The sequence below is a fragment of the Callorhinus ursinus genome, unplaced genomic scaffold (genome assembly GCF_003265705.2).
Source record: "Callorhinus ursinus isolate GAN/ISIS: 27379988/994484 unplaced genomic scaffold, GSC_fseal_2.0 scaffold4, whole genome shotgun sequence".
Classification (NCBI taxonomy): Eukaryota; Metazoa; Chordata; class Mammalia; order Carnivora; family Otariidae; genus Callorhinus; species Callorhinus ursinus.
This window is the reverse complement of record NW_027397066.1, coordinates 100,363,603-100,391,173: the sequence shown is the minus strand read 5'-3', so window position 1 is coordinate 100,391,173 and position 27,571 is coordinate 100,363,603. Positions and strand designations below refer to the sequence as shown.

General features: G+C 37.7%; 1 protein-coding gene across 1 annotated transcript in view; it reads left to right on the top strand.

Moving 5' to 3' along the window:
* Positions 1–27,571, top strand: part of QRFPR (pyroglutamylated RFamide peptide receptor) — a 43,985-nt gene that overhangs the window by 13,720 nt on the left and 2,694 nt on the right. The window contains exons 2-5 of the mRNA XM_025874108.2: positions 18,705–18,863; positions 21,644–21,705; positions 25,572–25,807; positions 27,248–27,345. Coding sequence (XP_025729893.1) covers positions 18,705–18,863; positions 21,644–21,705; positions 25,572–25,807; positions 27,248–27,345 — 555 coding nt within the window. The remainder of the gene's footprint in view (positions 1–18,704; positions 18,864–21,643; positions 21,706–25,571; positions 25,808–27,247; positions 27,346–27,571) is intronic.

Genomic DNA, 27,571 nt, shown 5'->3' with positions numbered 1-27,571 from the left:
ACTAGTATTAATACAAATCCGTCACTGACTCATGCCCCATCTTCTAATGCAGGACCTCAAGGTCTCTCAACTTCCCCAACCCACCCCAAGGAAACCTCTCTTGACTATGAACATATGCTCCAGTTCCTTGTGGACACTCTTACTGCCTACTTCCTTCCCTCCATCCTCATCAGCCTATCTCCTTCTTCACTGCTCTCCCTATTTCTAATCCTTCTCTCTCCTCTCTCTTTCTTTGTCTCTCTCCCTCTGCCTCCCACCCTTTTTCTCTCTCTCTTTAAATCTCAGTCTTATTTATGCAAATATCCCATCCTGATATCTGACCCAAATTATTCCACACAATCTGGTGAATAAAATGGCCCATAGAGGGAACTACCCAGCAGGCATATCTTTTAGTTAAGGAGAGAAGGCTGGAGGAGAGAAAGAAGCTAGGAAAACTCATACCCTAATTTTATCCCTGTTTTATTTGTTTGTCTTTAGATTTTCTACTTTCTCATAACCCTTGTGGCCCCACTCTTACTCGTGGCTTTGTTCTGAAGAAAAGATTCACACAACCGTACTCTCAGTTTCGAAAAGGAAAAAAAACACTTTACTGCTATTATAAAAATCTAATAGAAACAGAAAGAAGAAAAGGGAAATCTATGCATAGATGAGAGAAATAGTAAGCAGTAAAGCAGAATAAGACAGAGTTATACTAAATGGGGTACTTACAACCTCATCAGCTGGGGAAACCTCATGGAGACAGCCAGGCTGGAGTCCGGATTGAGAGGCCTGGGCGGAGCGTCCTCCCCTCAGGTGAGACTTCCAACTGACCATCCCCATAAGGGCCATATTTATGGGGCAAATGACAGGACCTGAAGTTGAACATTTGTTCGTTTGCCTACGAGCAGTTTGGAGCGGCTGCATTTCTGTGTCATCATGTCTTTACATCTTCAAGGAGCCTGGGCTAGGTGTGCCGATCCCATTCAGGGGGGACAGCCCAGCTTGGAGCTGGAGGGGACGTTAGGCAAGATTTACAACTCTTGGCATCCAGACCAGGAGGGCCAATTCTGACCTGGAAGCCAGCTAATGTCAACTAACCAGGCTCCCAAGGACACTCATGCAACACAAGTCTCACAAACAACATTCTTTAGCCTGCCTGTGTTTATGCAAGTCGCAGTGGTCAGTTATGCAGGACAAATCACAGAAATCCTCATCCCTACAATACAGGTTTTTCTGTATATCCATTGGCTTCATCTCACAATGTGTCCTTATTCTATTTGCTACGTCCCAGCCCAAAGAGAAGGAATTCGACTGGCTTAGACTTTGGGTCCAATATGGTTCAATCAATAAGGCTAGGAGGAACAGGTGGCTTCATGTGACCCATATAGGGCTTCTCCTTCTACAGAGCTGGAGAGAAAGGTCACTACTTCAGCCTGGCAGGATTGGCCTGAGGTAAGATGTAGTTTGGGCTCCTTCTTTAGGAAATCCCTAGAGGCTGCAGAATGCACTAGGCTTGCATGGATTGCAGAGAGGTTAATTGACGAATTCATTTCTTTTAAATTATCTGTGGCATTCTCAAATTTTTGTAAGAACAGTTCTCTGTATTATATTTGCAATGTTATTTCAATAACAATGATGAGAATTTTAAGTCAGCTAAGTATGAACCTTGGTTATTATCTAAATTGGCTTTGCTTTATCCTTGTCAGACTTCATTTTCAATGATCTTTCTTGTAGTAAACATGTTCAAAGAAAGTTTTTCTGTATTTAAAGTAACCTGTAAACCTGCGCTTTTTTTCTTTTCCTGGGGAAAGGTATATAGCAAAAAGAAAAAAAAAAAGAAAGAAAGAAAAGAAAACTTTTAAGAAGGGAGAGAACTGGGGAAAAAACACCCACGCTTTTCTAATATTGTCGGAAAATCCTGACTTACAGATGTTACTGACAGATGGGAAGCTGACTAGATGAGAATGGAATTTGATTATCTTCCATTGCAAACCTTCAGGAAATCTCTAACAGAAAAAAATTATTAAGTGGGAGGCATGCAAGTCAAAATTCTATACGGAGCTATTTGGGTTCTGCGTGGCTTCTATACAACTTTTTCCCATGTTTTCAGCTCTAGGTAGTAGCAACGTCGAGCATTACAGACAATTGAAGTTATTAATTTCTTTTAAGGTACTGACATAAAGAGGTAAATAAAAAATGGCTGCTTCACTGGTAACTAGAAGATACTTTATTTGGGAAAAAACTGTACTGGTTCTTTTAATTTGAAAAGAGAAAAGAAACTCTGTGTCAGAGAAGCAGCCTAAGGGAAGGAGAGGCTGCTCCTTTACTAAAACAGTTCTGCCGGCACAGTAGGTCTTTAGGTCAAATAGTGGTAGGACCCACTTGTGGCCCGGTTACCTCGGTAACAAAAATGTTTGTGTCAGGAAATAGTGTTCCCTAGGAGCAAAACACTCTTCAATATACTGTGTACTTTTCTGGCCACTTAGAATCTGCTCCTTGGACCAGCAGCAACAGCATCACCTGGAACCTTGTTAGAAACAGTCTCAGACTCCATCCCAGAACCTACTAAATCAGAATCTGTATTTTAATTAAATTATCAGTGTGGTCCCTATGCACAAGGAAGTTCAAGGTTGGTTTATAATATACCATTGCTGTGTTCCACTTTTGCCTCTGATGAACTCAGGACAGACTATTTTGACCAATGGTTAGCAAATAGATTGGCTAAAACTTCTCTTTAATTATCTATTATACCATAAAGGCAGTTACAGTAACCAGGACTTAGGTCATTACAGCTTATTTTTCCAAGTCATCATTATACCGAGAAGGGCACAGAATTTAATACACAATCAGCTGTACTTGTGGGCTTGATTTACTGATGACAAAAATCAAGCTGACCCTAAATGGGTGAAAAATTCCTGAGTAAATAAGCTTTTATGAAACAGATTACTCTGGTTTTCAGGAATTACAATTTTCCTTAATAAACGTCTAGGTTATTGAATGCTTTTTCTCCTTTCTGTAACCAATGTCCAGGTTTTCAGAATGAAATCAATGGGATTTTATTGTCAAAGTATATTCTTTAGATGCTGAAATACCTTTTCCATTTGTTCATTTATTCACGCATTTACTCATCCAACTAATGTCTATTGAATATAGTAATAAGCCAGCCACTATGTTGAACTCGAGAGACAAGGGTGAACAGTACACCATGTAGATATTGTAAAGATTTTGAGAGACGTCAGACTTCCTGGAGAATATAAGTAGTTCTGTAGGCCTGGACTTGAGCATTCAAAGGGGAAGTGGTGAGAGATGAAACTGGAGAGAAAGGAAAGCAGATCATGAAGAGCCTTCTAGTGCTATGTTAAGGAGTCTGAATGTCATTTTGGAGCAGAGGCATCTCTGTTCTAGGGCAGTGAATTTCAAAGTAGGAGTTGCAATGTCTTAATGAGTCAGGAAATTATTTGGTTAGTCAGGATTAGCAATTGAGAAAAAAACAAATATATTAGAATACAGGATATCAAAGAACATTTACATGGTAAAACTTTTGGGTGTGTGTGTGTGTGTGTGTGTGTGTGTGTGTATGTATATGTATATACATACACACACACACACAGAAAAAAATACTTTTACATGTGTGTATGTATATGTGTAATGGAAGATGGAGATATGTGGGTATCCCATGATCCAGTCAAGCTGACATCAAATTAACTCTATAACAAGAATTCATCTATATTGTCTTCTCATTCATTCATGCATTTGTTCATTCATTCACCTATGGGTCATATACTACTTAAGGCTTTTTGAATACAAAGCAAGACAAAACATAAACACTCCCAGCTGTTCTTCATGGAAAGAGAGCAGACCTTAATATTCCACAAATAAACATTTCATTACAAAGTAGTATTTCAAACAATTCAGTTTGAATACAGTCAAGGATAAAGAAGTCAAAATATTTAAAAACCAAAAGCAAAATGTTGAACTAAAGTTGATTGAGAAATGACAAAAGAAAAATATGCATTAAAACAATATTGGCAAGCAATATCTAGAATGCTGTCTATTGCTTTTTGCTTTATTACCCTAATGTTTAATGGGGGCTCATTTAATTCTATTATTTGAAAGTCTAATTATTGCCATTAGTGGAGAGGAAAAAAACCAATTCAGTTCTTTTTCTAAAATAGTATTTGTAGCTATTAGAATAATGAAAAATAGAAGAAAAATACCATAAGACACAATTTTACTGTATTGAACTTGTTTTCTGGCACAAATGTACACCCAGAAGATTCTTCTTATAAAGTAATTGAAGGAAGCACTCTGAGCAGAACTACAGAATTAGTATGAGATTTGGCTCCACAAAGAAAAACCTGAAGGTTTTGCAATCTGTAAGTCCCTACTCATTCTAAATCAAAGTCTTTCTGGGGATCACTCCAGCCCATGTACGCACAGAATGCCAGTTGTCTTTCACGTTGCCACATTCTTAAATATGTAAAGGCAACTAAGGATTTGTAGACAGTTTGAAGAAAGTTTGCAGAATAAAAGGGAACAAGACAGAAAAATGAAACTAGAAGAAATGGATTATTTATAAATATATTTAGAAATAAAACTCTAAGTAGTATTTTTATATGTACAGACATATCCTGAAAAATGTCTTCTCATTTAATATTTTCCCAGTGGAATTAGTATTTATTTTGTTTTGTTTTTAAGTGGGATATGGAACCTACTGCAGGGCTTAAGCTCACGACCCTGAGATGGAGACTTGAGCTGAGATCAAGAGTCAGATGCTTAACCAACTGAGTCACCCAGGTGCCCCCAATTTGTTTTTAAGTCTCAAACTTCTACAATAAATGGGTCATTCAGCACCACAATTTTTAAGCTGATGTTTACATAAGAAAAACTTATGTGCCCCAAATTAATAAAACATTTTAAACAAAAATGATACATTGAAAAATTCTTGACCTATATTCCAAATATAGTTGGTAGAACATCAAAATTACAAATAGATGTTTTGAAAAGCATGCCTAGTGTCCACAAAGGGATGTGTGTGCCAAATGTTACTGACATCGGAGGAAGCATCACATCATTTTATACATTCTTTGCAATTGAGCCATTCTTTGCAACTCTTTGTTAACTCTTGCAAAGAAGACTGGCTTTGAGAAGAGGTGGATGAAGAAGATGTTGAAGAATCCTTTAAATATCATGCTGACAAATTAACAAGTACTGAACTTGTTTAGAATATCATTTGGGGGGGGCACCTGGGTGGCTCAGGCGGCTGGGCAACTGCCTTCGGCTCAGGTCCTGATCCCAGGGTTCTGGGATCAAGCCCCTCATCAGGCTCCCTGCACAGCAGAGAGCCTGCTTCTCCCTCTCCCTCTGCTACTCCTGCGGCTTGTTCTCCCTCCATCTCTCTGTCAAATAAATAAATAAAATATTTTTTTAAAAAAGAATATGAGTTGGAAAAGTTAATCACAGTGATAACCTGGAAAGCATATAATTAAACCGCTAGATATTGCTTGCTGAAAATAACTTGATAATTATTAATGATAATAATTATCTTTGAAGGTGGTGGAGAGATTACTGCTTGATATTTCTTATAGCAACATGCAAAGAATTCTATAAACATGAACTAGAGGAGAGTCAATAAAGCTCTGTTCTGCCTCCCTGAAGATCCATTTAGGACTTCCTACCTCAGTATAAGAGCGATAAAGAATCTCTAAGCTTTTGAGTCTCATAGTTTGCCTGAAATTGTACCTTTGCAACCCAGTTTACCCATGACATCACTTTTCACCACCAATGACAATGATTATACTCAACCCCTCTTCCCCTTTCAAGTTCTGGGCTGTTCCTTTCTTCATGAATAATGAAACATCCAAGGTATTTGTCCCACTGTTGTTGCAAATTTTACCTTCATTTTTCTAACATATTTATTAATGTTTGCTATTTGCTATGCCTTGTTCAAAAAGAAATATTTATGATGCACCATGAAAATGCTGATACGGAGCAGCATACATACACACCATTTGATTACAACCATTCTGTTTTTGTGTCAAGAGCATTATTTTAAACATTTTATATAGTAAATGATGGTTTTACTGTGCTTTAGTTACAAGTTACACTTGAAATGTGTTGGGAATTTAATTTGGCTTTTTAAATAATGGGAAATAGGTTACTAGTGCATATTTCACACAGAATGTCTCCTTTTCACGAAGGAGTTACCAATGTTGAGTAGGAGATGTCTGGATTTAAGGAGATACTGACTTCATAAATCATGAGGAAGCTTCTCTGAAAAGAAACACTTTTGAGAATAAGAAAAAACTCTTAAAAGTGAAAATATGACTGTTGAATTAATATGTAAATTATAAGAGCTAGAAGACAAAAACAAATGAATCTCCATAATGTGGAGCAAATAGACAAAGAAAATTTATAAGGCAAAAAATATATATAAACAAAAGTGGTAAACATAGGAATATCAATCCAGGAATTCCAACATCTGATTAATACGCATTCCACACAAAAAAAGCACAGAAATAAAAGAGTTAGAAGTCTCAAAATTCTAAAGGTGCAGACAAGGCCAAAGAGAAAGAGTAAAAAATGACACATGCTTCAATGTTTTCCCCCCAATATTTCAAAATTCCAATTACAAAGAGATCAATAAAAGCTACCCAATAGTAAAGCAGGATACTTGTAAGGGAGAAAAAATCAGATGGACAATAAAAATGCATTCATGCTAAAATGTCAATAAAAAACAAGGTCTTCAATATTCCAAAGGAAGGTGGTATTGAATTTAAAGTCATATTGTAGCCATTTTCAGATGTGCAAGAACTTAAAGAGCTTACTTTAAAATCATTATTTTAAAGAAATTACTTGAGAAAAATTCACATGAAACACAAGAAATAAGAAGCCATGAAATTAAAGAAACAGTGGAGAAGGAATCCAATGAGAACGAATTTTAAGATAACACCATACATCAGTCTTAAAAAAAAAATTTAAAAACTTCAGTCATCAAAATTGGAAGTCAGTAGGGGCACCTGGGTGACACAGTCACTTAACCATCTGACTCTTGGTTTTGGCTCAGCTTGTGATCTAAGGTTCGTGAGCTTGAGCCCTACACCAGGCTCCATGGAGTCTGCTTGAGATTCTCTCTCCCTCTCCCTCTGCCCCTCCCACTCACGCTCTCTTTCTCTTGAAAAATAAATGAATAAATCTTAAAAAAAATTGTGAGTTAGTAGTCTTCTAGAAGAATCTTAAAAGAACAAATATTGATGAAGTCCCAATAGTTCATTTTTGCTTTTGTTTCCCTAGCCTCAGGAAACATCTAGTAAGAAATTGCTATGGCTGATGTCAGAAAGGTTACTGCCTGTGTTCTCCTCTAGGATTTTGATGGTTTCCTGTCTCACATTTAGGTCTTTCATTCATTTTGAATTTATTTTTGTGTATGGTGTAAGAAAGTGGTCCAGTTTCATTCTTTTGCATGTTGCTGTCTAGTTTTCCCAACACCATTTGTAACTGATTTGCAGTAAATATGCTATGTGAAAACTTGAGATAAAATAGTAAGAATGATGAGGATGTTGATGATGGTGATGATGACAGCAATAAATGTGGCTAACATTCATGAATGCACTTCCACATAGTGCCAAGCACTGTCCTAAGCACATTATACTTCTTATTTCATTTAATCTTCTAACAGCTATATGGGACAAGTACTATTATCCTCATCTACTTTAAAGATAAGAACACCCAAGACACAGAGAAGTAAGATAATTTGCTTTAGGTCTCAAAGTTAACTAGTCGTAGATCCAGGATCTAAACATAGGCAGTAACTCCAGAGGTCACACTATAAACCAGTAGAATGTGTTGAAAGAATGTACATATTTCTTCTTCCAACTAGAAAAGAAATGCAATAAAAAACTCCAGGAAAAATTAAATAAACAAAAATGCTCTGCAAGAAAGTTATGGCCCAGATTAAAATATGGCATACTTTAGAGCAATAAGTAAGTTAACAAGGATCATAATTATAAAATCAGAGAAAAAGAAATGTATGTAGAACATACATGTTGGCTTTGTCATTATAGTGTTTAGTCATAATAATGAAAATGCTGTTTATAGTTTTAATCTTTTATAATTAAAATGTAGGTCAAGTGCAGAAGACTTAATATGGCTATGAAACAGAATGGAAAGTTATCTGGTTGATAAAGTAAATGTAAAGGCAAGCTGACAGAAGTTTGAAGGAAGAAGAGAAAAAGAAAAGGAGGAAGGAGGTGGAGTATCATTATCTTGCAAAGTGGGGAACAAGATAAACTGTTGCAAGTTGATAAGCCAGTGAATAGGGTTTTAAGTATATTACTCTATGAGTCTAAGATAGAGGAATCTACATGCAAGAATTTATGAAATAATCTCCCAAAACCTTTCCAAAGGAGTTATTGAAGAGTGTTATTACTACAAGAAAATTAAAAAACTGTAGGGAGAAGGAATAAGAGGTGATAAAAGTGAACCAAAAGCCCATCTATCCTAGAAGAAACTCAATATATATCATGTAAAATCAGTAAATGAAGAAAAGGCAATCTAAACCACTTTGTTTCAAGATGTGAAGTTACCTGGTAGAAGAATTAAAAACAAGTAGGTGCTGGGGACTAGGACAGCAGGTGAGCAAGGGTGGGCAGAGACCTATTCTTTTTCATTGAAGCCCTTCTGATTTTAGACCATATGTTCATAATTCTGTGATTTAAAAGACATTTTTGGGGGTGCCTAGGTGACTCGGTTGGTTAAGCATCTGCCTTCAGCTCAGGTCATGATACGGGGGTCCTAGGATCAAGCCCCACATTGGCTTCCTGCTTAGTGGGGAGACTGCTGTCCCTCTTCCTCTGCCCCTCCTCCTCCCTTCGCCCGCTGGTGCTCTTTCTCTTGCTTGCTCATTCTCAAATAAATAAATAAATAAAATTTAAAAAAATATAAAAGACATTTTTAAAAGGAAAGTGATGAAAAAATACTTTGCATCTAAAAATCTCCCAAAAAGAAATCTCCAGGTCCAGATAGTTACACTGGAGAATTCTATGAAACATTTAAAGAATTAATGCTACCTTTACACAAACTTTTCCAGAAAATTTAAGCGGAGGGAACAATAATTAATTCATTTTAAGAGGCCTTTATTACTCTGATAAATCAACCAGAGAGAGAGACAATACAATAAAGGGAAAACTGTAAACTACTATCTTTCATGAACTTAGATACAAAAACCTTAATATTTTAGCAAACAGAATCCAACAACATACAAAAAGGATGATCAAGTGGGATTTATCCTAGGTATATAAGACTGACTCAATATTGACTCAAAATTTATTAAAATAATCAATGTAATCTACCATACCTAATCAATGTAATTAGCTAAAGAAGAAAAATCATATAATCATAGCAATTGGCAGAGAAACATTTTACAAAATCCAGGACTATTCATGATAAAATTCACAGCAAGTTAGAAATAGAAACTTCCTCGACTTGATAAAGAAAATGTAAAATGTAAAAACCTACAACTAGCACCATATTCAATGGTAAAACCTGAATACTTTTGTTCTAAGAGCAAGGATGTTTGTTCTCACCACTCTTATGTAACATAGCTCTCAAAATTCAAGCCACTGCACAAAGACAAAGAAAGGAAATAAAAGCCATGCAGTTTGGAAAGGAAGAAATAATACTATATTTTCAGATGACATTATTTTCTGCATAGAAAATCCCAAGGACTCTACCAAAAACTCCTATAATAAGTGAATTCAGCAAGGTCACAGTATACAAGATCAGTGCACAAAACTCAATGGTATTTATACATATTAACAAGTAACATTCAGGAACAAATGAAAAATACAATACTACTTATAATTAATCCAAAGAAAATGAAATACTTAGGTATACCATGAAACAAAACATATAGGTCTTATGCTGAAAAATGCAAAATGATAATAAAGGAAGTCAGAGAATACATAAGTAAACGGAGAGACATACTGTGTTCATGGATTGGAAGACTCGATGTATTAAAGATGCTTGTATGGTTTTGGGATCAAGGTAATTCTGGCCTCATACAATGAGTTTGGAAGTTTTCCTTCCATTACTATTTTTTGGAACAGTGTCAGAAGAATAGGTATTAATTCTTCCTTAAATGTTTGGTAGGCCTCCCCTGGGAGGCCACCCGGCCCTGGACTCTTGTTTGTTGGGAGATTTTTTGATTACTGATTCAATTTCTTTCCTGGTTATGGGGCTGTTCAGATTTTCTATATCTTCTTGTTTCAGTTTTGATAGTTTATATGTTTCTAGGAATTCATCCATTTCTTCCAGATTGCCTAATTTGTTGGCATACAATTGCTCATAATATTCTCTTATAATTGTTTGTTTTTCTGTGATGTTGGTTGTGATCTCTCTTTCATTCATGATTTTATTTATTTGGATCCTTTCTCTTTCCTATTTAATAAGTCTGGCTAGGGAGTTTCAATTCTTGTTAATTCTTTCAAAGATTCAGCTCCTAGTTTCATTGATTGGTTCTACTGTTTGTTTGTTTGTTTTAGTTATTTCTATATCATTGATTTAAGCTCTGATTATTATTTCCCTTCTCCTGCTGGATTTAGGCTTTATTTGCTGATCTTTTTCCAGCTCCTTTAGGTGTAAGGTTAGGTTGTGTATTTGAGACTTTTCTTGTTTCTTGAGGAAGGCCTGTATTATTATCTACTTCTCTCTTGGGACCACCTTTGTTGTATCCCAAAGCTTTTGAACTGTCATGATTTCATTTTCATTTGCTTCCGTGTATTTTTTTTTTTAATTATTCTTTAATTTCCTGGCTGATCCATTCATTCTTTAGTTGGATGTTCTTTAACCTCCATGTATTTGTGGTTCTTCCAAGTTTTTTCTTGTGGTTGATTTCAAGTTTCATAGCATTGTGGTCTGAAAATATGCATGATATGATCTCAATCTTTTTGTACCAGTTGAGTCTGTTTTGTGATCCAATATGTGACCTATTCTGGAGAATGTTCCATGTGCACTTGGGAAGAATGTGTATTCTGTCGCTTTAGGATGAAATGCTCTGAATATATCTGTTAAGTCCACCTGGTCCGGTGTGTCATCCAAAGCCCTTGTTTCCTTGTTGATCTTCTGCTTAGATGATGTGTCCATGGCTGTGAGGGGGGTGTTAAAGTCCCATACTATTATTGTATTATTATCAGTGAGTTTCTTTAAGTTTGTTATTGATTGATTTATATATTTGGCTGCTCCCAGTTAGGGGCATAAATATTTACAACTGTTAGATCTTCTTGTTGGATAGACCCCTTTATTATGACATAGTGTCCTTCATCTCTTATTACAGTCTTTGGTTTAAAATCTAGTTTATCTAAATAAGGATGCCTACTCCAGCTTTCTTTTGATTTCCATTGGCATGATAAATAGTTCTCCATCCCCTCATTTTCAATCTGGAGGTGTCTTTGGATCTAAAGTGAGTCTCTTGTAAGCAGCATATTGATGGGTCTTGTTTTTTTTGTTTTTTGTTTTTTAATCCATTCTGGTACTCTGTGTCTTTTGATTGGAACATTGAGCCCATTTACTTTCAGAGTAATTATTGAAAGATATGAATTTAGTGCCATTGTATTACCTGTAAAGTCCCTGTTCCTGTAGATTGTCTCCATTCCTCTCTGGTCTTCATTACTCTTGGTCTCTCTTTATGCTCAAAGTGTCCCTGTAATATTTCTTGCAGAGCTGATTTAGTGTTCATGAATTCCTTTAGTTTTTGTTTGTCTTGGAAATGCTTTATCTCTCCTATTCTGAATGACAGCCTTGCTGGATAAAGTATTCTTGGCTGCCTATTTTTCCCATTTAGCACATTGAATATATCATGCCAATCCTTTCTGGCTGCCAGGTCTCTGTGGATAGATCTGCTGCCAGCCTTATGTGTCTACCCTTGTAGGTTAAGGACCTTTTCGTCTCTAGCTGTTTTCAGGATTTTCTCTTTATCTTTGTAATTTGCAAATTTCACTATAATATGTCCTTATGTTGACCTGTTTTTGTTAACGTTTTTGTGTGTGAGTAAAGCAATAGAAGTTTATTAAGTGAAGATACAGAAAAAACTCCCAAGAGTGAGAGGGGTCCCAATAGAGTTGCCTTTTTGGTTGATTTTTGAGGAGAGTTCTCTGTGCCTCTTGGAACTTGAATGCTTGTTTCCTCCCCCAGATTAGGGAAGTTCTCAGCTATAATTTTTTCAAATAAACCTTCTGCCCCTTTTCCCCACTCTTCTACTCTGGGATTCCTATAATTTGGATATTATTTCACTTTATGGAATTGCTGAGTTCCCTAAGCATGCCTTTGTGATCTAATAGTTTTCTTTCCGTATTCTTCTCAGCTTCATTATTTTCCATCATTTTATCTGCTTTATCACTGATTTGCTCTTCTGCTTAGTTCATCCTCATTTTATGGCCTCCACTTGGGACTGTATCTTGGTTATAGCATTTTTAATTTCAGCCTGACTAGATTTCAGTTCTTATATCTCTACAGTAAGGGATTCTCTAGTGTCTTCTATGCTTTTTTAAAGCCCAGCTAGTATCTCTATAATCGTTGCTTTAAATTCTAGTTTAGACATCTTACTTATATCTGTACTGATTAAATCCCTTGCTATGAGTACCACATCCAGTTCTTCCTTTTGGGGTGAATTTCTCTGTCTCATCATTTTGTCCAAAAAAGAAAAGAAGAAAGAAAAAGAAAACAACAACCACAAAGGAGACCAGGAAGTGTTGCTGGTGTATGCTGTGTGCACTCTGCTATTGCTCTTTCTTACTGGTCCATCCTCTACAGAGTTCCTCCTTCCTTATAGTGGGGAGTGTTTGGAACTTTAACCAGGTGTGCTTTTTCGGTCTGAAAGCTAAAGTAATCTTGACAAAAAAGAATGCAGTGGGAGGAATCCCTTTACCTTATATTAAAGCTTCCTATGTAGATAAAGTAATCAAGACATTATGGTATTGGCAGAGATAGACAGATGAATAGCATAGAATAGAGAAATCAAAAATATATCTACACAAATATGCTCAACTGCTTTCAACAAAGGTGCATGTCAATGGAGGAAGGACTTTCCTGTTCAACAATTATTGATGAAGGAATTGACATTCATAGGCCAAAAGAAACAAACAAAACACATAAAAACTCCTTAAATCTCATACTTTATATAAAAATTTTCTCGAAATGGATCATAGACTGAAAAGTAAATGCAAAGCTATAAAACTTAGAAGAAAAAAAATGAGAAAATCTTCACGATTGGACCCAGAGTTCTTAGAGTTCTTAACTGACACCAAAAGCACAATGCATAAAAGGAAAATTTGATAAACTCACCTCATCAAAATTAAACACTTACTCTGTGAAAGCCCATGTGAAGAGATGAAAAGACAAGCTAAACTGGGAGAAAATTCTCATAAAGCATATATCTTTTGTCTGACTAAGGACTAGCATCTAGATCATATAATGCACTCTTAAACCTTAGTTCCGAAAAGACAGTTCAATTAGAAAATGGACAACAAAAGATATGAAGGGACATTTTATCTAAAAGAATATACAGACAGCAAAGAAACACATGAAAACATGTTCAGCATTATTAGAAATCAGGGAAATAAAAAAAAAAACAAGATATCACTCTACAGCTATCAGAATGACTAAAATTTAAAAAATGACAAATCTAAATTTTGACAAGAATATGAATAAACTGGGGTGCCTGGGTGCACATTTGGTTAAGTGTCTGACTCTTGGTTTCTGCGCAGGTCGTGGTCTCGGGGTTGTGGGATTCAGTCCCATGTCAGCTTCCACACTCAGCACAGAGTCTGCTTTAGACTCTCTCTCTCTGCACCTCCCACCTGTGCACTCCCTTTTTCTCACTTTCTCTTGCTCTTTCAAATAAATAAATAAATCTTTACAAAAAAAAAGAATATGAAGAAACTGCGTCACTTATACTTTGCCAATAGGAATGTAAAATGATACAGCCACTCTGGAAAATCGTTAGACAGTTTCTTGTAAATGCCATTGCCAGACAACCTGTAATTTTGGCAATTGCCAAACATGCAATTGCCATACAACCTGCAATTGCCATACAACCTGTAAATTACATTCTTGGGCATTTATCCCAGAAAAATGAAGACTTGTGTGTACCAAAACCTGTACACAAATATTCATAACCGCTTTATTTGTAGTAGTAAAAAACTGAAGTAGCCCAGATGTTTTTCAATGTATGAATGATTAAACAAACTGGGGAATCTTGGTAAGCCATACAAAAGAATAAACTATTGGTGCATGCAAAAACTTGGATGAGTGTCCAGGGGATTGTGCTGAAAGAAAATAGAACAATCCCAAGAGGTTATATATTGTATTACTCAATTTATGTAACATTTGTGAAATTAGAAAATTTTACAAATGGAAGACAGATTAAAAATGGAAGAAGACAAATGGAAGATTGCCAGTGGTTAGGAACAGGGATTGGCAGAAGCAGGAGGGGCTTGGGTGTGGTTATAAAAGGGCAGCAGGAGGGACCCTTGGGTGTTGGAACTGTTTAGTACTTGATGTGGTGGCAGATACCTAAACCTACACAAGTAATAAAATCATATAGAACACACACACACACACACACACACACACACACACACACACACAGGAAGGACTTAAAGTAAAACTGGAAAATCTAAATATAATCAGCAGATTGTATTAACATCCATATCTTGGTCATAATATTTTACTATAATTTTGCAAAATGTTACCATTGGAGGAAACTGAAAAAACTACACAAGGGATTTCTCTGTATTATTTCTTACAACTGCATGTGAATCTATAATTATCTCATAAAAATTTCTATTAATAAAAAGAAAGAAAAAATGAAAAATGAAAAATAAATCAAAGACTGTCTGTCACAGTGATTGTTACATACCAAACAACCCTCTTGTATTTCAGGCAGCATTATTTCAATCATGCAAACCCAACCAACCCCAAGAGTTCTGTGCCTCTGAGTTGAGAATCTCCCCAAGCAACAGGCAACACCCACAGGGAATATGTGTGTGTCTGGTCCTAGGAAGGGCCAGACTTCTCTCATCAGAGAGATTACCAGAACAAGAAGCTGAAAAAGGAAGCGAGGCTTGGAAATTTAATGAAGGACAGAGAAAAAAAAACAAAAACAAAAACAAAACAAAACAAAAAACTCTTCAATGCCTATTTTGCTTTAGTCTTCTAGTCCTTGGAAAATAATGTCCAAATTTAAAAAAAGCATACCAAAAATGGTTAGAATGAAAATAAAGATCTAAGATAAGTGAGTAGATGGGAAAAGAGCATCTATTTATTTTTTTAAAAAACTCAAAGCTTCAGCCTAGATAAATACCACGCCATAACATTGAAGAAACTTGGCAATATAATCAAGAAAACACTGTCGGGGGCACCTGGGTTGCTCAGTCAGTTAAGTGTCCAATTCTTGATTTAGGCTCAGATCATGGTCTCAGGGTCATGGGATCCCAAGCCCCGCATTGGGCTCCATGCTCAACACGTGGAGTCTGCTTCAGATTCTCTCTTTCCTTCTCCCTCTGCCCCTCCCCACACTTGTGCACTCAAACAAATAAATAAATAAATAAAATCTTTTTTAAAAAAGAAGAAAACACTGTCAGTAATTTCGTAGAATATTGGTTGAAGAAATGTCAGAAGGATGAGTTGGGCTAATGCTGTCTGGATACATTAAAAGGTTAAGATGACAGATTATAGAACTATTACAACAGTACAAAATTCTCAAGTGGATTATTAAATAAGATTATTAAACATTTATGAGACAAGAGAACTGCCACATAGCATGGATGTATTAAGTTAAATGAGGGTGACATAGTGAAAAGAACTGGATTCAGATGACCTAGGCACATGCCCTCATCTGTCAATAAACAGCTGTGTGGATGTGGGCAAATTGCTTGAATTTTTTGAGCTGCAGTATCTTTATCTGGGAAATGTTATAAAACTAGATGTCCTTTAATGGGTAGTTTAGAATCTATTCATAAAAAATCTGTTAGCTCTAAATGTACCAAATTTACCTCAATTCTTTTAACCAGGTTGTCTGATGATAAAAGAGCTTCCATTTATTAAGAAACACATCTGTGCTGGGTATTTATGTGATTTTATAAAGCACACACTTTGGTCCTATGACAGATGGGTGTCATTAATCCCTTTTTACAAATGATGAAATCAAGACTGAGTGGCTAACTAATAGATCAGGTGAACTGGGATCACAGTGTGTCCATCCTGATAGCAGGGGATCAGTTGACCAATTTCTTATGCTATTATGAGAAAGATGAATATATTTAGGATGGATAACACTACCATGAGATAAGACTACAGTGAACACTACCGTAATAATTCTTAGTTGTTTGGATAGTTATACCTAAATTGTGTTGATAATGAGTCCATGTTTTCATTTCATGGAAAGTTTCTTCTGGTGTTTCTTTAACCTCAGCCTGTCCAACTATTTTTTTTTAATAAACAACTTGTTTAAAAGAATGGAAGAAATTCTCATCACATTTAAAAACAAAAACAAAAAAAGGAGAAATTTTCAGATAAATAATTTATTCATATATTCCTTTATTCAAGTCTCACATCCAAAACAGGATTTAAGGTAATTTAATTCTTTCACAGTGTGATCAGTATTCAAAGAGTGAAATACATTAGTATTGAAAGCAAATTTCTGCACTTGGCATATAAACTATCTTGCTAGATAAGGAAAGACCCTAACATTGAACAGGGTTGGGATTTGGGGAACTGGAACAGAGGATGAGAATGAATGTGATTGGCTTTGGAGCTTCCAAAAAGGACTGGAAAGGGGGTATCTAGAGTGATATCTAAATACATTTTTTTCCTTAGTCATAAGATCTTGGATTAAAAAAATTTTTCTATAAAAAACAATAATTTTCTATTAGATCCAGTTTATTTCAAGTTGATTTCAAGTGCCACAGAAACCAACCATGTGAAAATTCTAGCACCAAAGGCTGATGTAAATTTTAGTTATAGTCACAGAAGAGGGTGTTCAGACCCAAGGAGGCAATGTAGTCTTGCAGTTTCTGCTTTAGCCAGACCACATTTTGAGGATGGTAGGTTTCCTTCCTTCTGAACTGTGTAGTTACTAACCAGAGGAAGTCCTTGGAAGGTGTCCAAGGAATTGAAAGTTCTGAAAAGCATGTCAAATGAGGAACAGCTGGGACAACCAGAAAGGAAAAGACTTAGGAGTGACATGAAAGCTTCTTTCAAATATAAGAAAGAGCTGATGTTTGGAAAAGATAGTTGGTTAGTTCTGAAACTCTCAGAAAGCAGAAAGCGAAACTGGAAGAAGTGGGTGGAACTATTAAAAAGCACTTTCTCCAGTAAGAGACTTTCCAAAGTTGAATGGAGGCACTTCTAAAGGTCAAAAGCCTCCTGGGTTACTCATTATCTTCAATTCAGTGAATGTCGTTTGAGATCCTTCTTGTGCCACTCTAAATGCTTGAAATGTGTCAGTGAGGAAAACAGACAAGAATCCTCACTCTAGGGTGTTTACATTCTGGAAGGTATGGGGAAACATTTAATGAGAAATGAAGCCAATCAGTAAATTATGTAGTCTGTTGGAAGGTGAAAGAGTTATGGGAAAAGAGTAGAATAAGACCCGAGCGATGAGAGGAGGTGGAAGGGGAATGGGGCAGACCTTAGTTACAGATACACTGTCAGATCAGGTCAGCCTCACTGAGGAGGAATTTGAGTAAAGTCTTTGGTAAAGGGTGGGAGGGAGTTCTCTGGGGGAAGAGCATTCTAAGCAGAAGAAAGAAAAGAAAAAAAAAAAGCCAAGCATCAGCTTGAGATGGCAGTATGCTGGCAAGCAAGACTCCTCTGCAGGTATTTAAGCAGAGCTTGGCAGAGCATCTGTGAGAGAAGTTGAAAAGACGATTTCTGGTTTTGGTGAGAGCTTGGACTCCATGACTTCTGAGGTCTCTTCCAACTTTTCATATTCCTTGACCTTCTGATTCACTGATAAATCAGAATAATTAATTTGGTAGCAATGAACAGGATAGATTCAAGAGCGGAAACACCAGACCAGGGTTACAAATAAATGGTGGAAGGCCAAGAAAGATAGTGTAAACGTTTCATAATGCTGACAATGTATTCATATATTGTAATAATATTGTGTAAATCATGCAAAGCATGTGTGCAGACCAAATCTTGCCCAGGGGCCACCCGTTTGAGACCTTTGCATTCGAGAAAGTGAAATCAGTTAAGAGTGTAATGATGTAAGCCACACGTAAGGTCGTGGACGGAAAGTCAAAGGAGAATAAAAAATAAAAGAAGAGATCCGAGTCTTTGGTGAGAATTCTTCCTTTGTTATGATTTGACAGAGAACAAAAAAAGGAAGAAATAATCAAAGATTGCTGTGTGGTTGAGACTCCAGGAGACCAGTTCACACTGCCTTTGCTCTTTCTTAAGCAAGACTCACATTGATTTTTTTTTTCCTGCATGACCAGATACTTACTTGCCTTTTCATTGTCCTCTTACAAGTAATCACCTATAATTTAGGTACTTAGAGAAAATACCAGCCAGTTCAAACTTTCTCAATTATTTTGAATCTATAATGTAATTATAGTCATAAAACTTTTGAACAGAGGTTCAGAATTAATTAACTGCAACAATTACAGAGACACAGATAACACTTTTATTCTTGATGTTTAACTTGTCCTGTTTCCTTGTTGTAGGTGCTTTCATTTGCAAGATGCTGCCATTTGTCCAGTCTACTGCTATCGTGACAGAAATTCTCACCATGACCTGCATTGCTGTGGAAAGGCACCAGGGACTTGTGCATCCTTTTAAAATGAAGTGGCAATACACCAACAGAAGGGCCTTCACCGTGCTAGGTGAGGATGTACCAGGGGCAGTATTGCCATTCTTTATTACATAACACACAGAATTTCTTCACAGCGAACTGTATTGATGAACCAGACAAGTAGCTTCTTGTCTAGCTTGTAGGCATCGGGGTGTAACTTCAGGATTTTAGACGTCTCCCCATTTACCCTGACCCTCACTCCTTTTCTCCTTTAGGCCTACCCCCACACTTAAAATCTCCCATTTCAGAGTTACTTCTTCAGTTTAAGTCTTAACTTTTAAACACTACTTTCAGCTAATTTAAGATAACCTTTCAGTGGCATTACCACAGTAACATTTATTAGATTAGTAAACTGTTATCCTCAGGTAAGAGGCATCTAAGCTAAAATGCCCTTCTTAGAACAGGTAGATTTTGATAGGGGAAGGAAAGGTGCTTTTTCGAAAGGTAAAGAATAGGGGTGCTGCTCAGAGGTGGCCCCAGTGGTGAGGCCACAATAGCAGAAGTCCACAGGGCTCATGAGATCCCCGGGTGCTGAGTGCTAGAGGTGCCTGACGAACACAAATTCCATCCACTTCATAATTTTGCTTCAGGCATTCCTGAATCCTCAGTTTGCTGTAACCATTCCTGAGTCAGCAAGTCATGATGAGCAGGTACCTCTTGATAAGTGGCAAACTTGAAGCAATGTCCTAAAACCTAGCATAGTAAGAGAGAAGAATTTCTCTATTCGATCATTATCATTGAGGCATTTAAAATCTTAATGTGCTTCCCAGTGGTTTGAATGTATGATAGTTCATCAATGAGAGATTGAGGGAGCAACTAAGGCGATAACCAAAGAGCAATTTTTACTAATTTTATCTCACTTGAGAGGAATGAGTAAACATTTATTTCTGCTATAAGAATTTAGCCAGCATGGGAGAATAGAATTACAGAAAGAACTCCTGAAGGCTTTGCAATGCCAAACTCATTTTACATAGTTTGAAATGAATAGATAAATCAACAGGGAAAATATTCATTAGTTTTAGTTAGTTTCAAATGTATGGCATATCCTCCCTACAAAGAATTCAAAGGCCTCATTGCTTTTAATAATTGACATCTTTCCACCTTCAAAACATCTGAAAAGCATGTGTGGGTGTGGAAAGTGGATGAAAAAAGGAATACATGGAGGAGGGACGTTATTAAAAAAGGAAAGAGAAGTAGAGAGTCTCAAGATCTGAAGGCAAAGTCAATAACAGGAAGTCAAGGCAATTTCTACTCAAAAAAGTCATGGGAGACAGAAAGGATTTTAAATCAAGAAGTCTCATCTCCCCGTGGGACTTTCGTGCAGTGTTGCCTGAGAGCTCTCTCTAGCTCTGTTACACTGGGAACCAACCTTGTCTTTGTGCCCAGTACCTCCTAGCTGAGACTGCTTTGCCCCCAGGGCCACCGCCAGCAGCGACCTGCTAGACTCACTTGCCCACAAGTGTTCACAGATTATACCAGTAATATAAATCTAACCCTGGCCCTTCAATCCCTGAACAGGCAGTAAACCCAGAAGGACTGGCAATGAGTCAAGCCAATTAGACTCAGTTCCTCCAGAATTTCTACTAAAGATTGGAAAAGTGATTGGACATAAGATAATATGAGATACTGATCGGACTAGAATAGAATATATGTGTATGGCAATGTGGAGAGAGATTGATTTGTGAGTCAGAACTGTCTTAAATCTTTGAATAATAATGATTCTCTATAGGCAGGGCCAGTTCATGTGTTTCTTTATAATAAACCCCAGTGACAGTTTAAGTGAGTCTCAGTTTCTTGAAACCCAAGGCAATATACTGTTTTCTCAATGGTGCTACTCAATATAGGAAGAACAAGAAGAATTTGAGCCGAGAAATTGCTCTCAGAATTGATGTTGGGTCTCTTGGTTCTGGCCTCATCCTAGTCTGTTCAGATTCTCTTTTGTTTCTGGCTAAGGACACATCATTAAAGCAATTCCCTCACCAAAACCATGGAGGACAGGGAATTTGGAAAGAGCACTCTGGTTTCTGATGTTTTAAGTGTTTGTTTTTGTAAAGCCTCATGTTATGAGGCTTAAGATAAATGGTACTCAGTTGTAAGAACCGGACAGCAGGTGCTTGATCAACATCTACTGAGGGCCAGGAATTTTCCTTGGACTCTTGTTTGGGGAAACAAACAAACAAAAAGAGTAAATTGCATTGTCTTTGCCCTCAATGAACTTAGAGGAAGTTGAAAAGAAATGACTAAGGAAGTTGAAAAGAAATGACTAAGCAAATGACTAGAGGGCACATAGAGACAACAGGAAATTAGCAGTCAGTTCTATCTGGAAATGATGGTGGCCTTCAAAGATTTCCTAGAGAAAGTGACATTTGAGTCAAGTCCTGGAAAATGAATTCACAGGTAGTGAGAATAAGGTGCCAGTCCAGTGTGACAGTGTTGGGGCACAGAACAGCTCAATGCATTCTGGGATACAGGGACTGAAAGCAACTATTTAAGTTCCTCAGTAGAGGACTCTGGTTTGAAGAACACGGACAGAAATGTACGAGGAGAGAGGGGCAAGTGAGAGAACCTCAGGAACCATGTTAAGGGTTTAGTCACCAAAACACTATTCAGGAGTTTTATTGTTTATTGTTTTAAAGAGGACTATTCCAGCAGCAATTTTGAAGATGGTGAAAGAGTGGCCGTGAGAACAGGTAGACCCCTACACTGCTTGAGGGCAGCGATGATTGCATATAAGGAGTCTTTATGCTCAGAGCATGCATGTGTTTTGCTTCACTGATGGAGCCATATTCTGATGATTTTAAGTTTTGGCAGGTGTGGTTTGGCTGGTGGCAGTCATCGTTGGATCACCCATGTGGCATGTGCAACGCCTTGAGGTAGGTCGGGCTTGGGATTGGTAGTCATATTATTGAAATGTTTCCCAGCCTTCTCAATGATAATCTGATTTCTTCCTGCAAATTTGTATGTCCCAATTATTTCATTGAAAAAATTTCAAGTGGAATAAAATAATTTGTTTTAAGATTTTCCCCCCTCTGTTTATCTAGCTCTCCTTTGATCTTATATTATAAAGGCTTTAATACTTAAAAGAAAATTTACCAGGGTCACTTTCTACATTGTCTTGTTACATTTGAAGAGTTCAATGGTTGCTCTAGATTTTTCTTTTATTTTTAAATCACATTAAAAAATCGTCATCAACTATCTGCTTATTAGTTGATTCTCCTTCATAAGTCCTTTCTTATCTATCTCCCATACATTGACAAATTGAAATTTGAATTGGAATGTGTGGCAGGATCATCTTATCTGACCTCTCTCTTTCCCTCACACCTCTATTGGATGGGCCCAGCATTGCATGGGGATTCACAGTGGAGGGAGCATGGTGCTGTTTTTTGGTGACCCAGTCTCCCCAGTGGGGCATACATATTTCAGCATGTCCTGTATCGGTGATCTAGCCCAGACAGTAGTCTTCAAAGGCAGTAGGGAGTTGTTCACATACACACTAAGATAATTTTTTAAACCATGTGTCCTTTTTATACCTTTTTAAATTGACAGAAGCAAATGTGAAACTTTATTGGATGTGCAATGTCCATTGGAAGGATAACAAATGAGCCCTCAGGCAAGGGTACATTGAAAACATGACTTGATTTTTTATGTGACCGGTATATTGAATGAGCTAGACTCCAGAGGTGAGAGCAGGAGGTAATTTTATTCTGTCCCTTGCTACCTACAGAAATGTGATCTGAGGACTTCCCAGGACTCTGATGCAGTGTCGTGGATGAAGCCCTGAGCAGGCCCTGTAACTCTTCCAACCATTCAGAGAGCAACATTCCTCTGGTCACTTTCAGTCACAACAGCAGTGTTAACTCTGTGGTTAAATGCCCAGCCCGGTGCCACAATCACATAAATCCCTACTCTCAATCAATGCAAAACAACCCCTTCCCTCAGCTTAAGCTATTTTTAGGTCTAGAACCCTACCATATGGAAAAGGGGCGTGATCCCCCTCTCCTCCCCTTCCTTACTGTGCATTTCTCTTTTCCCATTCAATTGACTGCCTCTGGCTCCTTGGAAGCTGGTTAAAAGGGTGAGGAGAGGAGGGGACAGCTGTACTCTGGTATCGAAGCCCTCTGCGCGCGACTGTTGCCCATGCTCCACTCTTTGCTTGTGGGTTTTTCAAAGATAACATCACTGAGGCTTCTGACTGCTATTCCCTTCTCCAGCAGCTGCTCGTCGAGACCCTTTAGCTTCCACACACAACTGTTTGTTGCCAGCTCTTTTCTCCAAGGCCGTCCCTACCCCAGCAGGAATCCTGTACCAAGGGAGTCCTCTCATAGGTGACCTAACCCAGCACTCCTTTGTGGGGTCCATTCCTGGCCCCTAGCCACAAGAGGATTTGTCTATTTCTTCAAATAGAATTATTTTATCATATGCTCTAAATATAGTTTAAATGTGTAACTCATTTAGTTTGTAGAAAATGCATATGTAATTGGCAAAGCCAGTCCTCCCTATCGGATAAATCAGCCGAATCAGATTTGCTTTCTGTCAGGAAGAAGTGTGATTTCATTTTCCATGCCAGACAAATGTATTAATATGTATCCTCATGGCCTCCTTCTCACTTCTAAAATTCTACCAGAGAGAATGTGTGTGAGCATGCACAAAGCCTGAATTTCTCACCTGGGTGAAACAAGGCACCACCGACTTCACCATTTCCATCCACTGAAGTTCTCTTTGCTTTGCTCTCACTGGACTCTCTCTCAGGAGTGATGTATTTGACAATTTTCAGGGGATAGAAGCAATGAGGTGGTTAAATTAAAATTGTCATCACTTCTGCCCCTTCGCTGGATGAAAAATGTAAATTCACGACATCTCAACACCTGTCAAAGCACCTTTTTTCTAACGCCAAGCTTTACCCTGAATAGAAACATGTTTACTATAGGAAGAAGCACAAAGCCCTGTCACGTATTTATGGTTTCTTGATCATGGTGGCTTCACTGACATCAGTAATTCAAACCACCTCCTTTATCAGTGCCTCCTAGTAAGACTGGGGCTGGGTAAGAGATCTGGCTTATGTAGCTGGGAAGAAGAGGGATTAGAAATGAGGAACTGGGAACGTAGACCCAGCACAACACTCAGTCTCAGGCTTCTCTTAGGCAGTGGAGTTTTAAAGATTTTATTTATTTATTTATTTGTTTGTTTGTTTGTTTGCTTATTTATTTATTTTAGAGAGAGAGCACGAGCAGAGGGAAGGGGGGGAGGCAGAGGGAGAGAGAGAATCCCAAGCAGACTCCCCACTGGGCACAGAGCCTGACACAGGGCTCGATCCCAGGACACTGAAATCATGACCTGAGCTGAAATCAAGAACCGGCCACTCAACTGACTGGGCCATCAAGGCGCCCTGAGGCAGTGGAATTTTAGGGAACCGTACGAAGATCTGAAATTGGCTCCTTTAAAGCCATCTGCCCGTGCCCTCAGAAAGTCTCCCCAGAGCAACATGCACCTCTCTGGAGACTGCTGGGGTAGCTTTGTGTCTTAAGATATACCAATGTGTTGACCCATGGCTGTTGACCTTTGTGGGCTCTGCCTACATGGAATCACTTTCACTTTATATCCGGTTCACTTTATTTCCAGTTCCCAGGGAGTTTGGATCTTGAAATTATTATCCAATAAATGTTTTCATCCCTCCTTTATTTGTAAATAACACCTCGATCAGAGCTTGAATTTTCTTACCTTTGATGAGTATACGAGGAAGCTTTTTCCCCAATTCAACTGATTAAAGATTGGTGATAAAATTTGCAGGAATGAAGGCAGAAATACATCTAAGACCCAGGTATTCTTCATCTGGAAAGCTCTGAAGAGAAGAGAATGGCAGTAGTTTTGCTAAATTCTCTTTTGTTCTTATTATCCAGATAAATGACTCTCGAATATGCTTTGAATAGTTTGTCCCTTATTAGCATTCGCTATTATTATTAATATTGTTATTAATAATATTTTGAACTCATGAGTCTGTCAGAAATAGTATTAATAAGGAGACATTGCCTTTCCGTAAAATATCTACCTCAGAGGCTTATAGCTGAGTCTGAATATTTGTAGATTGACCATAGTTTGAATCCCAATTTCTTATTCATCCCAGAATCTTAAAGCTATCAGTTACCTTTCTAAAATCTTTGCAAGCAACCTGATCATTCCAATCTGAAATAGCAGTAACAAAAGACAAGCTGTCAGTACTATCAATTGAGAGACATCTGATGCCTTGCCAAAGTTTGTCTCCTCAACAATTGAGGAAGCAAAATAATGTAACATTAAACTAGCTGGCATGCAAATACAAAATACTTTTTTCATACATACTTTGGTTATTGTAGTGTATTCTTCATCTGGAAAACCAAGTTCTTCCTCTGGATGGTATACATACATACTCTGGCCAAAGAGTATGGCTTTCTTTCACCTAATTCAAAAATTATGGCTATCAGGTAAAAAGTGGTAAAAGATTAAAAAAATAAATAAACCGGCTATTGATCTCAATTCCATTAAAATAGAAAAGAAAGTATAAAACCGTTAAGAACGTATGGAATGAAGTGGAAAAATGACACTTCACAACAAAAGAACCATAAAAATGTGTCTCGTTTGCAATATGTACCCCCAGTAAATATGTAAGGATCTGAAAAATGCAGCATTAGAATAGTACTCGGCTGCTTTCTTTTCTTTGGATGCTGACTCTGGTTCTTCTAACTGAATTGTTCTTCTGTTAAAGGTTAAGTATGACTTCTTATATGAAAAAGAACATGTCTGCTGTCTGGAAGAGTGGGCCAGCCCTGCACACCGGAAAATCGATACCACCCTCATCCTTGTCATTCTCTTCCTCCTGCCTCTCATGCTGATGCTTAGCCTCTACAGTAAAATCGGCTATGAACTTTGGATAAAGAAGAGAGTGGGCGATTGCTCAGTGCTCCGAACTATTCATGGAAAAAAAATGTCAAAAATAACCAGGTCCGTTTAATGAAATACTCACCTCTGTTTAAAATGCCTTTAATTAGTCGTGCTTGAAGGAGCAGTTGCCAGACATTTCTGAATTCCTGGGAAATTTAGCCCAAGTGCCATTTCTAATTCATGTTTAGGGCATGGGCTGACTTTAAAGTATGGAGATTTTAGGTAGGGTAGGAATTTATTTTTTTTTATTTTTTATTATTTTTTTAAAGATTTATTTATTTATTTATTTGAAAGAGAGAGAATGAGAGAGACAGAGAGCACATGAGAGGGGGGAGGGTCAGAGGGAGAAGCAGAATCCCTCCTGAGCAGGGAGCCCCATGTGGGACTCGATCCCGGGACTCCAGGATCATGACCTGAGCCGAAGGCAGTCGCCCAACCAACTGAGCCACCCAGGTGCCCTAGGTATGGTAGGAATTTAGAAAATTGTTACATTTTCATCTCCATGTCGGTATGACATGGTGGGAAGAGCTGTGGTGTGTTCTTCCCCGCCACTCACCAGCCACGTGGTGTGGATGAGCATCCTTACTCCTAAGCTTCCGGCTTTCCTCCTGTGTACCAGGGAGCTTAATAAATATCCATCCTCACTTCCTCCTACCCAAAAGAGATGCTAAAATACATGAGAGATGTATGAAAGTCCTTTGGTGACCAGAGTATGCTATTTACTTTAAATTATTATTATTGGTATAATAATAAGGGCTTTCTTTTCTGATCACATTCATTAATAAAAAAATTTTCAAACACAATTTACTGATATGGTACTTGTAGCCCATATGGTTTATTCTGTAATCTACATGGAATGGCTATTACAAACAAAAGCAAAAACAAAAACCTTATAAAGAGTTTCGTGGTTTGATGAAATTTTATTTCTTCAAGTGTGCAGCGACCTCTAGTGACGCAGTTTGTATGAAGCAATCCTCCCTGTCAGTGAGGAGCCCTGGACTGTTGAGCACCCTGGGACTTACTGCTGATTTAGCTCTCCCACTTCTTCAGAAGAGTGCTCTTCAATATAAATTGAGTAAGAGCTTAAGCACTGAAGTTAAGCGGCCTAACTTTAAGTCCACACTCGCCCTTACAGTTAAGTGCTTACTGGCCGTCTGACTTTGCGAGTGACGTAACCTTCTCTGTGCCTCAGTTTCTGCCTCCACCAAGTGGCTTACTGAGAAGGTGAATGATGCGATCCATGCCAGGCATCTAGCAGGGTGCTAGCCCCGTCTTGAGCATACATCATAAGGAGGTTGATAATCTGAGAAATATAGGGATGAGGGTAAAAGCGATGGGAAAAGATGAGAAAGAGTCCACCATTAACCTGTCATGAGCTTTATTAATATGTGAAAAATTAAGGTAGAGAGCTTTAGGCTCAAACTTGATTTAATAACTTTGATATCACTGTGACAAATTTGCCAAGAAGTTAACTCATACAGTGTATCCTTATGGGTCCAGGAAGAAGAAGCGAGCTGTCATTATGATGGTGACGGTGGTGGCTCTCTTTGCTGCGTGCTGGGCACCTTTCCACATTGTTCACATGATCACTGAATACAGTGAGTGCTTTTCATTCTCCCTTGATAGACGTTCTAGTTCATTTCCTGTTCGAATGGACAACGAATCATGGAAAATTGTTGCTCTTCACTTGGGTAATCAAATATCAAACCCTTAATGGGATTCTTTCATGTTTTCAAGACCACCAGATCGTTACATGGTAGGTAATTGTGTATGACTTTGACCAATTCTTTAATAATTACAGAAGATACAGAAACGTTTTTGAGT